We start from the raw sequence: 15,570 nt of genomic DNA on the forward strand, positions 1-15,570 counted from the left end.
GAGTGTGTGAAGGCCGCCCTGGAACGCTGGCATCTCCAAAAGCTATCGCCAATATCGCACTCTGACCGCCGGTTTCTCACTGCTTCGCTGATACCTCCGCAGACTGCTGCAGAGTTAAGCGGACTGCCATTAGAGCTTTGCCGTCGCTGATCCGCCGTGTTTTCGCGGTTCCGGCGGCGCGCGCGCCCTGCCGACTACCTGCCGCCGGGCTGGGCGCTATCGGAAACCGCTCGCGGCGATGGTTGGGGCCGGCACTGGGCGAACCCTTTGAGGTGCCGCCACAGAGAGACCGCAGCCGCCACTGCTGCCTGGTTCCCACCAGCTGTTCTGCACCACGCGGGGCTCACCGCCGAGCAGACGCGTCATCTCACCGCTACACGGCAGCTGTCATTTCCCCCTCATCGATTACATTTTAGAGCAGTGAAATTACATTCATAAATTAATTTATCAGCTTCTGTCACTTTTATTTGCGAATACTTTTTGGTATAAAGCGTTTCGCCAGCATGCTGCCGTCATCAGTTGCCTTAAAATTACGTGTACATTATTTTTTAATTACAGATTCCGCCCAGGACGAGTATCGAAGTGGGGGAAAGGTCAGAGCAGCACGCTCTTCGCGGAGAACATCGCCGCAGTCGCAACATGTCAAGAGGGTCGGTCTATTGGAGCGACCGTATCCAGAACTTTTTCCGCAGCTATCGTCACGTCTTTCATGCGACCCTCAGTGTCAACATCTACTGAACTGACGAAAGTCATGGGATAGCGATATGAACACTCACAGACAGCGATGGTACCGCGTGCAAAAGATATAAAAGGCCAGTGCACTAGCGGAACTCTTATTTGTTCTCAGGTTTCCGACGTGATTTTGGCCGTATGATGGGAATTAAATGACTCTGAACGAGGAATGGTAGGTGGAACCTTACCCATGGGGCACTCCATTTCGGTAATCATTAAAAAATGAAACATTCCGAGATCTACAGTGTCAAAAAAGGGACGAGAATACCCAATTTCAGACGTTACCTTTCACCACAGACAACGCAGTGGCCGACGGCCTTCACTTAACGACAGAGAGCAGCGGCGTTTGCTTAAAGAGAAGCACCACAGAAATCAATGTGTGACTGACGAACCTATCCTATGTGGCGAAATTAGACGTTAATGGGCTGAGTCAGGAAACGACCGACGCGAGTGCCTTTGCTAACAGCTCGACACCCTCTGCAGCGCCTCTCGTGGGCTTGTTACTGCATCGGTTGAACTCTAGACGACTGGAAAACCGTGGCCTGGTCAGATAAGTCCACATTTAAGTTGATGAGAGCTGATGGTAGGGTTATAGTTTGGCGCAAACCCCTACGAAGCCACAGACCCTATGTGCACTGTGTATGCTGGTGGTGGTTCCATAATGGTGTGGGCTGAGTTTGCATGGAATGGACCAGGTCCTCTGGTCCAACCGAACCGATAATTGATTGGAAGTGGTTATTTTCGGCTACTTGGAGACCGTTTTCAGCCATTCATGTACTTCATGTTCTCAAACAGCGATGGAGTTTTTATGGACGACAATGTACCATGTCACTGGGCCACAATTGTTCGCGACTGGTTTGAAAAACATTTTGGATAGTTCGAGAGAATAATATGCCCACCCAGATCTGCCGAAGTGAATCCCGTCAAACATTTATGGGATATACTCGAGAGCTCAATTCGTGCACAAAATACTGCACCGGCAACATTTTCGCAACCGTGGATGGCTGTAAACGCAGCATGATTTCATATTGCTGCAGGGCACTTCCAAAGACTTGTTGAGTCTATGCCACGTCGAGTTGCTGCGCACCGCCGAAGAAAAGAACGCCCATTACGATATTAGGAAGTATCCCATAAACAAAAAAAATTTATTTTATATCGGAATTTTGTATGCCCATTCCAAAGACTGCTTCCAAATTAGTCTAGCCGGATATTCGTTTTATCGATATATGTCAACACGGACAGTAGGACACTAAGAATAAACTGCAGTCCAACAGCAACTCAGCAGCGCTGTATGCTTGGCGCTACCAGCGGGCCCAGAACAGTGCTAAGTCGTTGCCGGAGTGCTGGTTATTCTTCGTGTTTTACCGTCGCTGTTAACACATATCGATAAAATGAATAACGCTCTAAAATAATCCGCTGTATGGAATGGGCACGTAAAATTCCGCTTTAAAGGCGTTTTCTTTGCAATAGGGAACACACCGAACACATTACATCGACACTGGGCGTGGCATGAAAGACGTAATAGGCACTATTTGTCTGGAATGACTGCAGCGTCTGACGAATCGTAGGAGATACACCCTATATAAATCCCCCTCGACGTTGTTAGAACACCTTTTATAGTTTTTCGTCACTGACAGTGAGACGGACCGGTGGCCGATGGCGTAGTCGACGGCGTGATCGATGGCGAAGAATACACACGGTGCCTCTCCCAAGAGTCGTCAGGGGCATTTTCTCTGTTGTTTCGACACGTGTAGCTCGAGTCATCCCAAGCAGATACTGTTTGTTCTTCAACTGTTTCATGCGACGGGAAGCGGCGATTTATTTCCATTTACGAATAAAATGATTATTCAAATCAGAATTTTACGTTCCTATAATAGAGCGATTCCCAATCAGTTTAGTACGATATTCGTTTTGTCGCTGCGTGTTAACGGGGTGCGGCTGGTCCCGGCGGAGGTTCGAGTCCTGCTCGGGCATGGTTGTGTTTGTTTGTCCTTAGGATAATTTAGGTTAAGTAGTGTGGAAGCTTAGAGACTGATGACCTTAGCAGTTAAGTCCCATAAGATTTCACACACATTTGAACATTTTGTTAACGGGGACATTAAAACACGAAGACCAGCCAGCACTCCGGTAGCGACAGCACTGCCCTGGTCCGTGCTCACTGCTACCGCCATGCCGAAGCGCTCATCATTTGCTGGCATTAAGCTCTCCATGAATGACGTGACAAGCAATACTTCTCTGGTCGAATCCAGCAATATATCGCGAAAACTAAATACAAATATCCGCTGAAATTTCAGAGAAACTGCGGCTGACGACTATTTCCCTTTGATGTTACTAAATTAACGAAGTATCTATAATATTAATAAAACAAGCATTCTGCACTGGAGATTCTTTTTGAAAACTTTACATTATTATTTTCTAGCCTACTACGAAGCAAGACCTTTTATTGTGCCTTAATTCAAAAATTTATAATTTTTTATACAAGCTTACTCGTGGTCCTATTTACGTAACATGTAAAGAACAACTGCGATAAACTGGCGTGGGTGGTCAGTGTCCTTAATGTGGGTGACTATTACTGATAAAGCATTATTATTATTTAAGTGATAGGTGTTTAATGAAACTTCTTGGCAGGTCGACTTCCAGTCTTGGTCCGAGACAGAGTTTTAATCAGCCAGGAAGTTTCATATCAGCGCACACTCCGCTGCAGAGTGAAATATCTTATTAAGGTGTTCATACGTTCACCGTATTTTATAGTGGTTCAGATGGTTCAAATTGCTCTCAGCACTATGGAACTTAACTTCTCAGGTCATCAGTCCCCCAGAACTTAGACCTACTTAAACCTAAGTAACCTAAGGACATCACACACATCCATGCCCGAGGCAGGATTCGAACCTGCGATCATAGCAGTCGCGCTGTTCCAGATTGTAGCGCCTAGAACCGCTCGGCCACTCCTGCTGGCTATTTTATAGTGAAAGTCTCTCGTAGATTGCCTACATAGATAGCTTTGTAACAGCTTTCCATGTACAACACATAATTTTTTTTAAACGAATAATGTTGTACGATTGTCTGCTTGTGACTGCAGTGTGTCGCTGTCTGTTTTGTGAAAGCAGTGATAATATACGGTAGTAAACAAAAGCGATCCAGTGCCCTTCTTCAGAAGCTATTAATTTAATAATCGCATTATTTGCAATCGTAGATGTATCTAGCATATTATTTATTTTTCACAAGCGCGGAAAATTCCATCATTACGACCTTCTGAAGAAAGGCACTAAGTGCCTGAAACTGGTAAAAAGATAAAATTTATTTTTTGCGTCTGTTTGCTCATTATTTCAATAGACAGATATATGTTTGTTGAAGACGGGTGAAATACTAGAAACAAAAGTGAATGAGCAAGAAAATTTTTTTCATAAACTTCATTTACAGCCGAAGACGTCAACGAATACCATACATTAAGAATAAATGTAAGTTAAACGAAAATAGATATTGTTAAAAAGATGTCTGGCTCACTTTTGGTGGGTGTATGACAGTTAATTAGTTTAGACTCTTAAGGAGTTATCATTACAAAAATCTTATTTCGAATGCTGCATCTGGGAACTGAATGCTTTCTGTCTACGTGGACGCATGCATGCTGTTCATTTCCGGTCTACAGAATTTTAGTGTGAGCGATGACAGGTGTTATTCTAACTAACACTTCGTGAATTTTATATGTCGATACATTTGACTAGTTTTTATCTGATCTGCTGTTATGCCAGGGTGGCTGTTGCTCGGTAAGGAAGGTTCTGAAATATTTTTAGATATCGAAAACAACACTAAACCATCGAAGAATGTATTCAGCAACAACCTTCCATTGCTGAGGTTGACATGATGTTTAGTTTACGACATCACGCAGTGTATGACTGAACGTCATGTAAGTATACACACAAATACTATGTTTAAACAGCTTCCTGTAGAGAATATATGAAGATGGTATCTGTTCTTTCGGACATGTCCGAAAGAACTGATACCATCTTCATATATAGTTAACTCTGATCGGCCATTGACCTTATTCGTCTGTGCTGGATGCACACGCATTGCCTGAACTCTTACGGGACTCGGTAAGATTTTCTGCAGTGAGTAATGAGTGTAATGGGCAGGGGCACTACGAATGTAGTGTGTGGACATTAAGTTCGGAATGTGGGTCTCACGGGGAGCGTGCAAGGGATTAATCGCTGAAGTCGCACTGACCTCTGTGCCCTCGGTGACTCAGATGGATAGCGCGTCTGCCATGTAAGCAAGAGATAACACGTTGGAGTCGCAGTCGGGGCGCCCATTTTCAACTGTCCCCCTTGATGTATATCAACGCCTTCGACACTTTTGGGTCTTGATTTAATCATCATTTCATCCTGTAAAGAAAGTGTGTTGTTGCCTAGAAGTTGCAGAGGGGAATGTTTGTCGCAGTGGCCCCTTTATTAAGTGTATCTGTTGAGAATAGGCGAGTAAAATATGTGTGTGTATAGAATGTTGGTATAGAATGGTATCATTTATGTGCATTATTCTGATGAGACAAGGAGAAGGATGAAGTCCTTTGTCGGTACGTAGGGGAATCTACTCCACTTCAGAAGCATCAAGGTTATTGGCGACGTTAGCATACCCAACTGACTTGTTGTGCAGAGTTTTAGATTTTAATTCCGGATGTAGGTGAATACCACCAACAGAACACGAACTACTTACATCCGGGACGCTCCCCACAGCACAGACGAATGTAAGCGACCTGAGCAGTGGTAACTGTAGACCTTCATGGACTTGATGGTGATTTCTGACGTACTTATTATAATATTTAGTAATAGCAGATAGTGCTACAATCAGATTTCCAACATCTGAAAGTTGGGGAGCATCACTATTAGAAAAGTGTCTGACTACCTCATTCGTCGTCGGTTATTTCTAGTACCTCATCATTTTGTATTTTATCCCTTTCGATGGAAAATTAAGAAGGCTATTTTTTTTTCTCTTTCAAAGCTCGACAACGTAACACAGCTGCAACATGCCATAAAATCGCTGTCGTCTAGAGTGTTATCTTGGTTGATTCATTGTTCTATTCGTAGTTAGTGTATAGTGTTTCGTGAGGACAATGTGGTGTCACCGCCAGACACCACACTTGCTAGGTGGTAGCTTTTAAATCGGCCGCGGTCCGCTAGTATACGTCGGACCCGCGTGTCGCCACTGTCAGTAATTGCAGACCGAGCGCCGCCACACGGCAGGTCTAGAGACAGATCCTAGCACTCAGCCCCAGTTGTACAGCCGACGTTGCTAGCCATGGTTCACTGAGAATTACGCTCTCAATTGCCGAGACGATAATTAGCATAGCCTTCAGCTACATTTGCTACGACCTAGCAAGGCGCCGTATTCAATGGATATTGAGATTCTATTAATGTATCATGAAGAGCGATGTTCTACAAATGTGGATTAAAGTTACGTATTCCAGAAGCTACGTACTTTTCTTTATAGCATTCATTACGTATCCTGTTTCAGACCTCACGCCAGCCTGCGTGAGTTTAAGCGCGTGCCTTTCGGCTTCCTCTCATTGTGTCTAGGCTGTCTTGTCTAGACACAACAGACAATATTGACCATATAGCCTGTTGACTCTGTATTCCAAGGAAGAAATTAGCGCAGTGATTAGTTCTCTCTGAAAGGAGTGAAGCTGCGGAAATTGTTTACTGAATACAGCTGCAGAGAGAACTGGAACTTTCGAGCTGATAATTTACTTTAAAAGTGGACAATTATCATCAATAGATACTTGGTGGGTCTCCTGCTTATTAGGCAGGTTCGTTAGCCAATACGCTGCCTTGACACAGTGGGTCCCTCAGCTACATGGATTACCCTGTCTCGCCTCCCTCCTCGATTCAAATTCTCCATGCCGCTCTATTGCCACATGAGTAGACTTGCCAAGAATCTCCATGTTCTGTAACAGCGCCTCAGCATTGAACGTAAAATATGAAAAATGGAGAGATGATTCATTCCCCCCCCCCTTATTTCCCTTAATAAATGAGTCGTGTCCATGTCCAGTTAAGTCGGCTCTGAGATTTCAGTTATATTGTTCTGTTTTGCGTGTAAAAGTTACTGAAATAAATGCAATCATTTCCTGTTTTATTCATCTAAACAGTCTGCTCTATTCGCTAATCCCTCCCTTATGTCACAGCTTTTGATTTTTGATTTAACTTAATTACTGATGTCATTTAAGTACTGGCATGCTGTGCAATATCAAAGCTTAGTGAAGGATTCACTACATTTTGGCCCTCAACGTTGGCCGATTTCATTAGTCACCTTGTCAAAAAGGAGGATTCTCAGTTCACAACAGTACTCAAAATCTTGAATTCTATCTGTTGGCTCCCCTATCGTTCAGTACTCACATAAGACAAAGCGGTTTCCACCTTTAATGTCTGATGCAGGTGAGTCTAAGCTTGTTTTGTCGGGTGAAGAGGTTGTGGAACGATGAAGGAGTGTATTTGCAAGATTCTTGCACCTCGGAATAAGGAAGCTTGCCCGAGATGGACCAAGTGCAACAAGGCTGAGGGAAATTCGGTAGAGAAATGATGTTACTTACGACGTTGTTTTCCCAGTAAAAAGGCTAATTTTAAGAAATTTGCTGTTTGAAATGCCCTTGTTTTGTGGTGTAAAGCCGTGAAGTATGCACTTAATGTTGGCACTGAGGGTTGTGGTGCTTACCTCGAGGTCGCTGAGCCCGCGGTAGACGACGGCGAGGCTGCAGACGAAGAAGACGGCGGTGGCCAGGTTGCGCGAGTCGGACAGCTGGGTGACGAGCGGCACGGAGCCCATCTGCCAGTCGTGGCTCAGCGTGGCCGGGCACAGCAGCAGCCAGCAGTTGAACGCCGCCAGGTAGCAGAACGTCAGGAACCTGCGCACCGCCACGCTTACTGCCCGCCCACGCCTACAAGGAGCTAAGACTGCATCAAAATCAGTCAACAGAAAACTTTTACAACTGAATGGGTTGTAATTATATCCTGATATGCGACAACAGCCATCGGTGTGACTAGGGTCGCTTCTACCATTCGGCAAGATTAGGTCGCCGCCACCTAGGGCGTCAACGTTATAGGGGCGGAAAAGGGAGGAAATAATAATTTCAAATCAGATAGCGAAAAAGTTGAACAAATGAGGAGAAAAATTGAAAAAGAGGAAAAAATTAAAACGCCGAACTCTTTTCAAAATTCTTCGTAACAATCGCTTTATAAGTCTTTACTTACTTTGACGAAGGTGCCTTACCTAAAGCAGCTTCTACTGAGAACGAAACTTGAACAGACGTGACCTTGATTCATCTATGTCGAGAACTACGGCGGGGTACGTGTGCTGCCTTGCGAGCATGTTGAGAAATGATGCAATGCCTCCTTAAGCCCCTCTGTGTGTTTACGTCTCTGTCAGTTGTATTAAATCTTCAGCAGATGCTTCTTATTTCAATTATTTTGGGAAATTTCAAAAATTAAGGACAAAAAATAAGAAACTGATGACATTTCTTGTCCTCAATCAGTTTTAAAGGAAATGAAGCAAAGCACGAAAATTGAGTTTACCAAGAAAGTGAGGACGTCAGATCACCTTAATTTCACAATTTAAATTATTATAGTAGGTCTGCATTTTTGCGACGTTGGATATTGCATTGGTGGAGGGGCGGGACGTCGGGGAGAGCAGTGTAGTAAAAAAAGAGGGCGCTTCGTTTTTGAATCCTCGCCTAGAGCGGCAAAACACCTTCCAACGGCCCTGAGGTTTAATATGGAAGAGACCGGAATGCGGAACCAAAGCAGTAACTGATACGGATGAACGAACGCTATAAGGGACAACGCTCTTTCTTTGGACCCCACTGTCTATAATTTCATCAATGGTACTGCCCGACTGGAGGCTCTGAAGACAATTACTACCTCAACAATTTTTTAAAGGAAAGACATTAGACATTTCTGTGTCGTCGTCAGTCGGTCATTTTTCACTCTGGCTAGTGGTTTTCTAGATGCGGCCCAAGTATTCGTTTAGAGTCTAACCTTCATCACCACGGACTGCAGATCTATGCCGGAAATAGCTTGTACTTATTACACCATGGAGAGAACCAAACTTAACCTCAAAAAATTTGCGCTTATGTCATTCCTTCAGAAATGTCACTTGTACCACTTGTACCCTCAGTCCAACAACTGTATGTTGATAGAACGTACATAACTACTAACCTTGGGATTTCCGTTTTGTTCGAAGATGTTCTCTATTAGCCAATTCTGCTAAGCTGACAGTACCACAGGACACCGAGCACTTCTGTTTTCAACCTTTTCAGCTGCCGGACCCCTTCTTCAGTCGAAAATCCATGGCGGACCCCTAGTCACTCAAGAGCACAGTAACTTTAAATTTCAGAGCAAAACCCATGGGAACTGAAAGCTTCTTAATGCATCTTGCAATGTGCCTCATTCAAGATGTTCCCAATGACCCCCCTTCACCCCCCTCCCCCCCGAAGTAGCAATTGTCTTCGGTTTAGAGATGAATGAAAACAATTTGAAATTAACGATCCAATTTGAATTCCCACTATATCCAGACACTTACTAGTGGATTTACTCCCTTTGTTCAACACACTATAGCCTGATTAATATTACTTGGTAATTGACATTTCACACGTTGTAGCTGCCTTCCTCCAAGAGCAATCGACGTCACGTCCAAATTGTTCGCTGTTGACAAGCTACCGCCTGTGGTCTGTTCACTTCCGCTGTTTGGCAACTGTTGTGTAAGGAGCAGGCATATTTCGTAACAGTCGTGTGTGTGTGTGTATGTGTGTGTGTGTGTGTGTGTGTGTGGTTTTTCGTGAAATCCGAAGAAAATGTTCAAATGTATGTAGAGTCTATGGGACTTAACTGCTGAGGTCATCAGTCCCTAGTCTCACACACTATTAACCTAAGTTTAACTTCCGCTAAGAAGTACACACACACACACGCACACACACACACACACACGCATATGCCCGAGCGAGGACTCGAACCTCCGACAGGGGGAGCCGCATCAATGTTTTGGTTTGTGTTGCCGACTGTCAAATATTATTGCCAAAGATCGAATGTTTTTGCCAACTTTCGAGTGTTATACACACGACTGTAAAAAAAAAAATAGTGATGAATTTCGTTTTCACATTTTTATTCAATAATTTTACTCATTGTTTTACACGATCTGATGAAAGGTGGCCGCGGACCCCCTAGAAAGAGCCGGCGGACCCCTAAGGGGTTCGCAGACCACACGTTGGGAAGCCCTGGTGTAGAGTATAGGATATCTAGCTTCCCAATAACTGTTAAAAATTTCATAAAGTGGCGGCAGTACCTCTAAGTGATGTCTTTACAGTGTAATACTTAACTGGCCACACATACAAACAAAGGGTGTAATGGTTATAAATATAGATATTTTTTATTAGTGACAGAATACAATGTACTCAATAATATTACATCGGTAGTTTCTTCATTTGCAGACAAATAATTATAGCTATTAGGAGTATGTTTTTAGGTTGGTTAGTACCTCCAAGTACATGTGGCTTGAGCAAGCCATTAATTCTTACTTTCTCCTGGGCAGCAGGTCATGTGTTGAAGTGTGGATGCAAAACGTTAGCCTATACTGCAGACGTGGCCCAGTTTGCGGTGCAGTTAGGACCATGTGGGAAACACCAGGTAGTAATTATGTGATGTGTTTCTATGAAGAATATTTGAGGCAAAGTATAAAAAGAAGCAGCACACTGATGTGTGGATGTCTTAATGTATCACATACAAAAATATCTACTTACACCAGTAAAACCCTGTACAATGAAAACTGCTTTAGTCTAATGCATGAAAATTTCATCATTTAAATTGTAAAGACAGATACTATGTTGACGCATTTTGTACACTAATAAATGAAATGTTTACAGTATCTAGGGATTGAAGATGGTAGATTGTGGAGAGTATCACCGAAAATGGTCACAAATAAATAAAAACTAATGCATACTGTTGAAGGTGTTGTAATTACTGATTATAAGATTCCCCAAGGACGATGACTGCGAGCATTCGGTAGCGGACAGTTGCAAACCAGCAATCTCGTCAACTTACGCAGTACATTGTGAAAACTCGTACGTTGAATTGAGGCTTCAGGTCCACTTGTAACGGAGGAGTATACGCGCGACCGTGGTGGAAGTCCAATTTATCGCGTGTCCCCAGCTCGTTCTCGGTCAGAGATTCTGCTGACGCCTTCTACGGGGTAGCAAGTGGGGTAGGATCGGCGCAGTAGACGGGGTTGGTGGTTGGTTGGGGTGGGGAGAGGGGCAGCAGGAGGCGGCAGTGAGGGGAGTGGAAGTGTGGAACGGGGGTGTCTGCTAAGCCAAGAGCAGGCGGGCGCGGCGGATGGCTTAGCGGCGGGAGGCCCGCGCAGGGATCGGGGGTGGAGGAATCGTTATTTAATTCCGGCGGCGGCTCGCAGCCCGCGCAGCGCTTCGAGAGATATCTGCCCCATAATACAGTTGTCAGAGGCAGGCGGACCGGCACAATAGCGCGCTGCGAGCAGCCGCGCCGCGCCGCACCGCACCGCACCGCGCAGCGCCGCTGCCAGGGACTCCGCTGGAGGGCCGGCTCTGTCAGCGGGCGGCCGTCCGCTCCGCTCTCACTGCCCCGCTCTCCACGCTCTCGCCGCGCGGCCACCGACGTCGGCTCGTAACTGTACGTGACGTCACTATGGCAAGTAACTAGGCCAATGTTCGTATTCTTTCACCACATCCAGAGGACTGGCAAATTAGGAGGTATAAACTGCTCCAGGGACATGAGAGTTTCTGGCAGAAACTGACCTAACCACTGTTGTCTTGCGGCAGTGGAGATGAAGCCTTTAATTACTCTCTAACATAACTATAAGCGGAAGCCGTCGGCACACGAACCTTGCTTTGGAAAGTCAACTTCGAGAGTACCGAGTTCAGCCTGCTGCTGAACGTTCAGAAAAGACTTGAACATGTGGTACGTTTTCCTCGAAGTGGTATACGAAATCACACCGGGTCCAGAGGCAGTTGTCGGCTGTATCTGGCTCGCAAATTACACCCTTTACAAAACGAACGAATGTAAAATTTCTTCGTTAGTTTTATTGGCAGGACTATACGTAAATGAGAGCTTCAATATCATCGTACATGTTATAGGGTAAAAGGGGAAGTGCCATGCCTAGTCAATATGGACATAGGCTTATACAAGTTCCATTAAAAACAGAGCGATACAAATTAACAATAGTTCTCCACCCTAAGGCCGTTCTTAAAGCACTCCGTATTCAGACCACGAGTGGCCTACCAGGACCATCCGACCGCCGTGTCATCCTCGGTGGAGGATGCGGATAGGAGGGGCGTGGGGTCAGCACAACGCTCTCCCGGTCGTAAGATGGTATTCTTGACCGAAGCCGCTACTATTCGGTCGAATAGCTCCTCAATTGGCATCACGAGGCTGAGTGCACCCCGAAAAATGGCAACAGCGCATGGCGGCCTGGATGGTCAGCCATCCAAGCGCCGACCACGCCCGACAGCGCTTAACTTCGGTGATCTCACGGGAACCGGTGTTACCACTGCGGCAAGGCCGTTGCCAAGGCCATTCTTAGGTGAGCACCATTTCTATTCAGAATCCTTACAACATGTGAAATAGTAAACGTAAAACAAGGAAATGCAAAATATCTAGCTTTTCTGAAGATTAAGCCATTCGAACAAACTCATTCCTCAAAAAGAGCGCACTTATATTTACATAGCATTGATCATAAGGAAGCTATTCTTATAAAACTAATAAGAACGTATCAGAAAATACAAAGGTTAAAAACAAAAATTTTTGCATCCAGTAAAACGCGAAACACTAACAATTCACGGAATGTCTTACAATACTGCGACTGTTACACCCACCGTGAATGATTTACGACCATACTTTCCATCTTACCCTGTACTGAAAGCTTTAATTACAGAATCTTATTGAGTGACATTTAATTAAAAATTTTTACCAAGAACAATCCGTTTTGGATGAATCATCAATGTTCTGTTGCCTTGAAGTGTACGCTTTCATAATGCACAAAAAAAATGGCTCTGAGCACTATGGGACTTAACATCTATGGCCATCAGTCCCCTAGAACTTAGAACTACCTAAACCTAACTAACCTAAGGACAGCACACAACACCCAGCCATCACGAGGCAGAGAAAATCCCTGATCCCGCCGGGAATCGAACCCGGGAACCCGGGCGTGGGAAGCGAGAACGCTACCGCACGACCACGAGATGCGGGCATAATAATGCACAAATTACAATAATTATTTAACCAACAATACGACGTTTCTCTTCATTTTATTACACCAAATCACATAATTAACGTCGGGTTTTCAGCAGAGACTAATTTTGTGGTGCTGAGTAACGGAATACATACATATGGGCTTCAACTGAAAGCCAATATGGCCTATCGCCACTCTATACTGAAGAGAGATGGCATTCATGTGACGTAGGTGGTGCTTTCCATCTCACTGCTCTACGTTTAAACATACGTTCAGAATATCCGACACGCTAAGTATTGCTCTGAACGTTCGAAAATATTTCCCAACATACTTTCTCCGTGCTATGACGCCAGAAACTCGTTACGCTCAACACCCAACGTTCGAACACATGGTCCGTGTGAAGTCAGCTTTAGCAGTAGCTTTCTGTCTGATTGTTCCCCGAGGTCAGTGGATTAGGCGGGTGACCATTTGCACTGACCAAATCTTTTGTTACCCACTTTAGATGAAATGCTGTGCTACCAACTGTAACAACCTCTCATGTAAATGTTTTGTTTAGTCTCCGTTAGATTCTTTTTATCTTGATTCGTTATTGAAACTGATATTGAGCTAAAACAGTCACCTTAGTTGCAGGCAGCTTCTTACCATAAATAACAGGCTAATGGAATATTGAGAAAGACATCCATACGTGAAATCTGTACATTTTATTTGGGTAGTTTGCGTGTTTATATGTGACGTTTCAACGTATTCATTGTGGAGATTCCTTCCTATCTGGCTTGTGACGTCACACACATTACTCTCTGAAGAGAACGAAACATCACATTTTAACTTTTGATCTAAGTCTTGGTTTAAGAGACACTCGTAGTTTTTGCCCTCCACTAACTAGTCAAACTTATAAAGAGCTTCGATATATCCCAGATTAATAGCCAAAGAACTCGTAATATGTCAATCATATTTCACCTTAAGAAAAAAATAGATTTCTGGAAATTGGTATCTCATAACGACAATGACGGCGAAATAAAGAAAACAAATGAGAATAATCTAATTTGCGGAAACATTTGGTTTACGATTTTGTCAACAGAATATCTATTGCGAGATAATGTAGAAACATGGATACAACAAAAGCCGATTAGCAATATCAATAGTGTGGAACTTCATGAAACACTGTGATACGTTGTGGGAGAAACTTCTCGTAGATATAGCAGTCAAATGATTCGTGAAAAGTTATTTGGCATTTACTTCGACGACCTAGTGTAATAGTTTGTAGAAGAGACACAGCTAGTTACAACATTTGGTGATACTGGTTACTCTTTCTGTAAGGATCTCCTAGCCTTCTCACCACTCAGATTTATTGGAGCAATTTTGTTTTTAATTCTAGATTGTATCAATGTTACATTCAGTCAGAAGCTGCTATTACGTGATAATGTAGGCCACAGACTAGCTCGAAGTCAAGAACGCCGATTGCACGAGTTCTACTTTGATTATTAGTGTTGTTGTACGTAGAAGGGCTCAATAAAACTACGGCGTATGCTTTACATATTTCTAATTAATCTCAGTGGCACATATTTACATACCTGTGGAGTGAAAAAATATTGAAGTAAACGATTTAAAGTGGAGATTGTTTTAGCGTCATTCAGTATGTACGTACTGTCAACCACTGACCCGCAGTATTGAAGGTACTTTAACCACCCTTCAATATATGTGGCCACCTGCGGGCAGCACGGTAGTTTAGTAATAGTATAAATCAATTATGTTGTTTGCCTTTGTTTTGAATCAAGGGAAATGGTCGCATACACTTTCTGCTTTTCACCGAAAATACGTGTAGATGGAATTTACCTAAAAATCTTGAGACACATTTGAAGGATGCTATGCATAAATGCTGTATAGAAATTTGTTATTTGAGGAAAATAGATTTTGTGTTTCGAACACTATAATTCCAACTTAGTCATTCACCCTCAGTTAAATTTTCCTTTTCGAGTGCATGTTTACTTTGTATGGATGTTATAAATTTTCATTTCCAAAGCTATGTATTATGTAGTTATTAGATACACAATTTACTCAAAAGAACATCCTGCTAAACCTAATGAATATGCTGAATATTTACAACGTAGTAACACAATATCATGTGTCAGTTCCTTGTACTGGTTATAAGACGTAATCAGAAAGCTGCTTCCCGTTCAAGTTGAATTACAAAATAAAAAGTAATTATATTTTAAAAAATTGCAGCTACATGTTCAAGTAAAAAACATTAGGTCCTCATGTGGTGCCAACCCTCCAAGAACGACGATATATTGCCTGTAATTAAATAATAGAAACAAGAGGAAGATGTATCAGCTAAGATGTAATGAGCTTCTCAGCATCGAAATTATAATATTAATTTTATACGTGTTATGAAGCCGACTGATGGATGCCGACAAGGTAATGATGTTCCTCAGCTATAGAGTATTTCCCCCAGGCTGCTATTTGATTTTAAAGTTACTAACTAGCATCAAATGGCGGAACTTTTTTAAATAAGGTTCTTGCTTCTTATTTCTGCAAGCTAAATTCACAGTCATTAACTTCAAAACTACTGTAAAAGTATCCAGTTATATTGGCCACTTAATC

At 43.4% G+C, this 15,570-nt stretch overlaps 1 protein-coding gene across 1 annotated transcript in view; it reads right to left on the reverse strand.

Annotated features, from left to right (window-relative positions):
- The window catches only part of LOC126095533 (protein O-mannosyl-transferase TMTC1-like), a 337,583-nt gene that overhangs the window by 165,974 nt on the left and 156,039 nt on the right, over positions 1-15,570 (reverse strand). The window contains exon 6 of the mRNA XM_049910315.1: positions 7,432-7,621. Within this exon, the coding sequence (XP_049766272.1) occupies positions 7,432-7,621 (190 nt within the window). The remainder of the gene's footprint in view (positions 1-7,431; positions 7,622-15,570) is intronic.

Source organism: Schistocerca cancellata, chromosome 8 (assembly GCF_023864275.1).
Source record: "Schistocerca cancellata isolate TAMUIC-IGC-003103 chromosome 8, iqSchCanc2.1, whole genome shotgun sequence".
In the NCBI taxonomy this organism is placed as follows: Eukaryota; Metazoa; Arthropoda; class Insecta; order Orthoptera; family Acrididae; genus Schistocerca; species Schistocerca cancellata.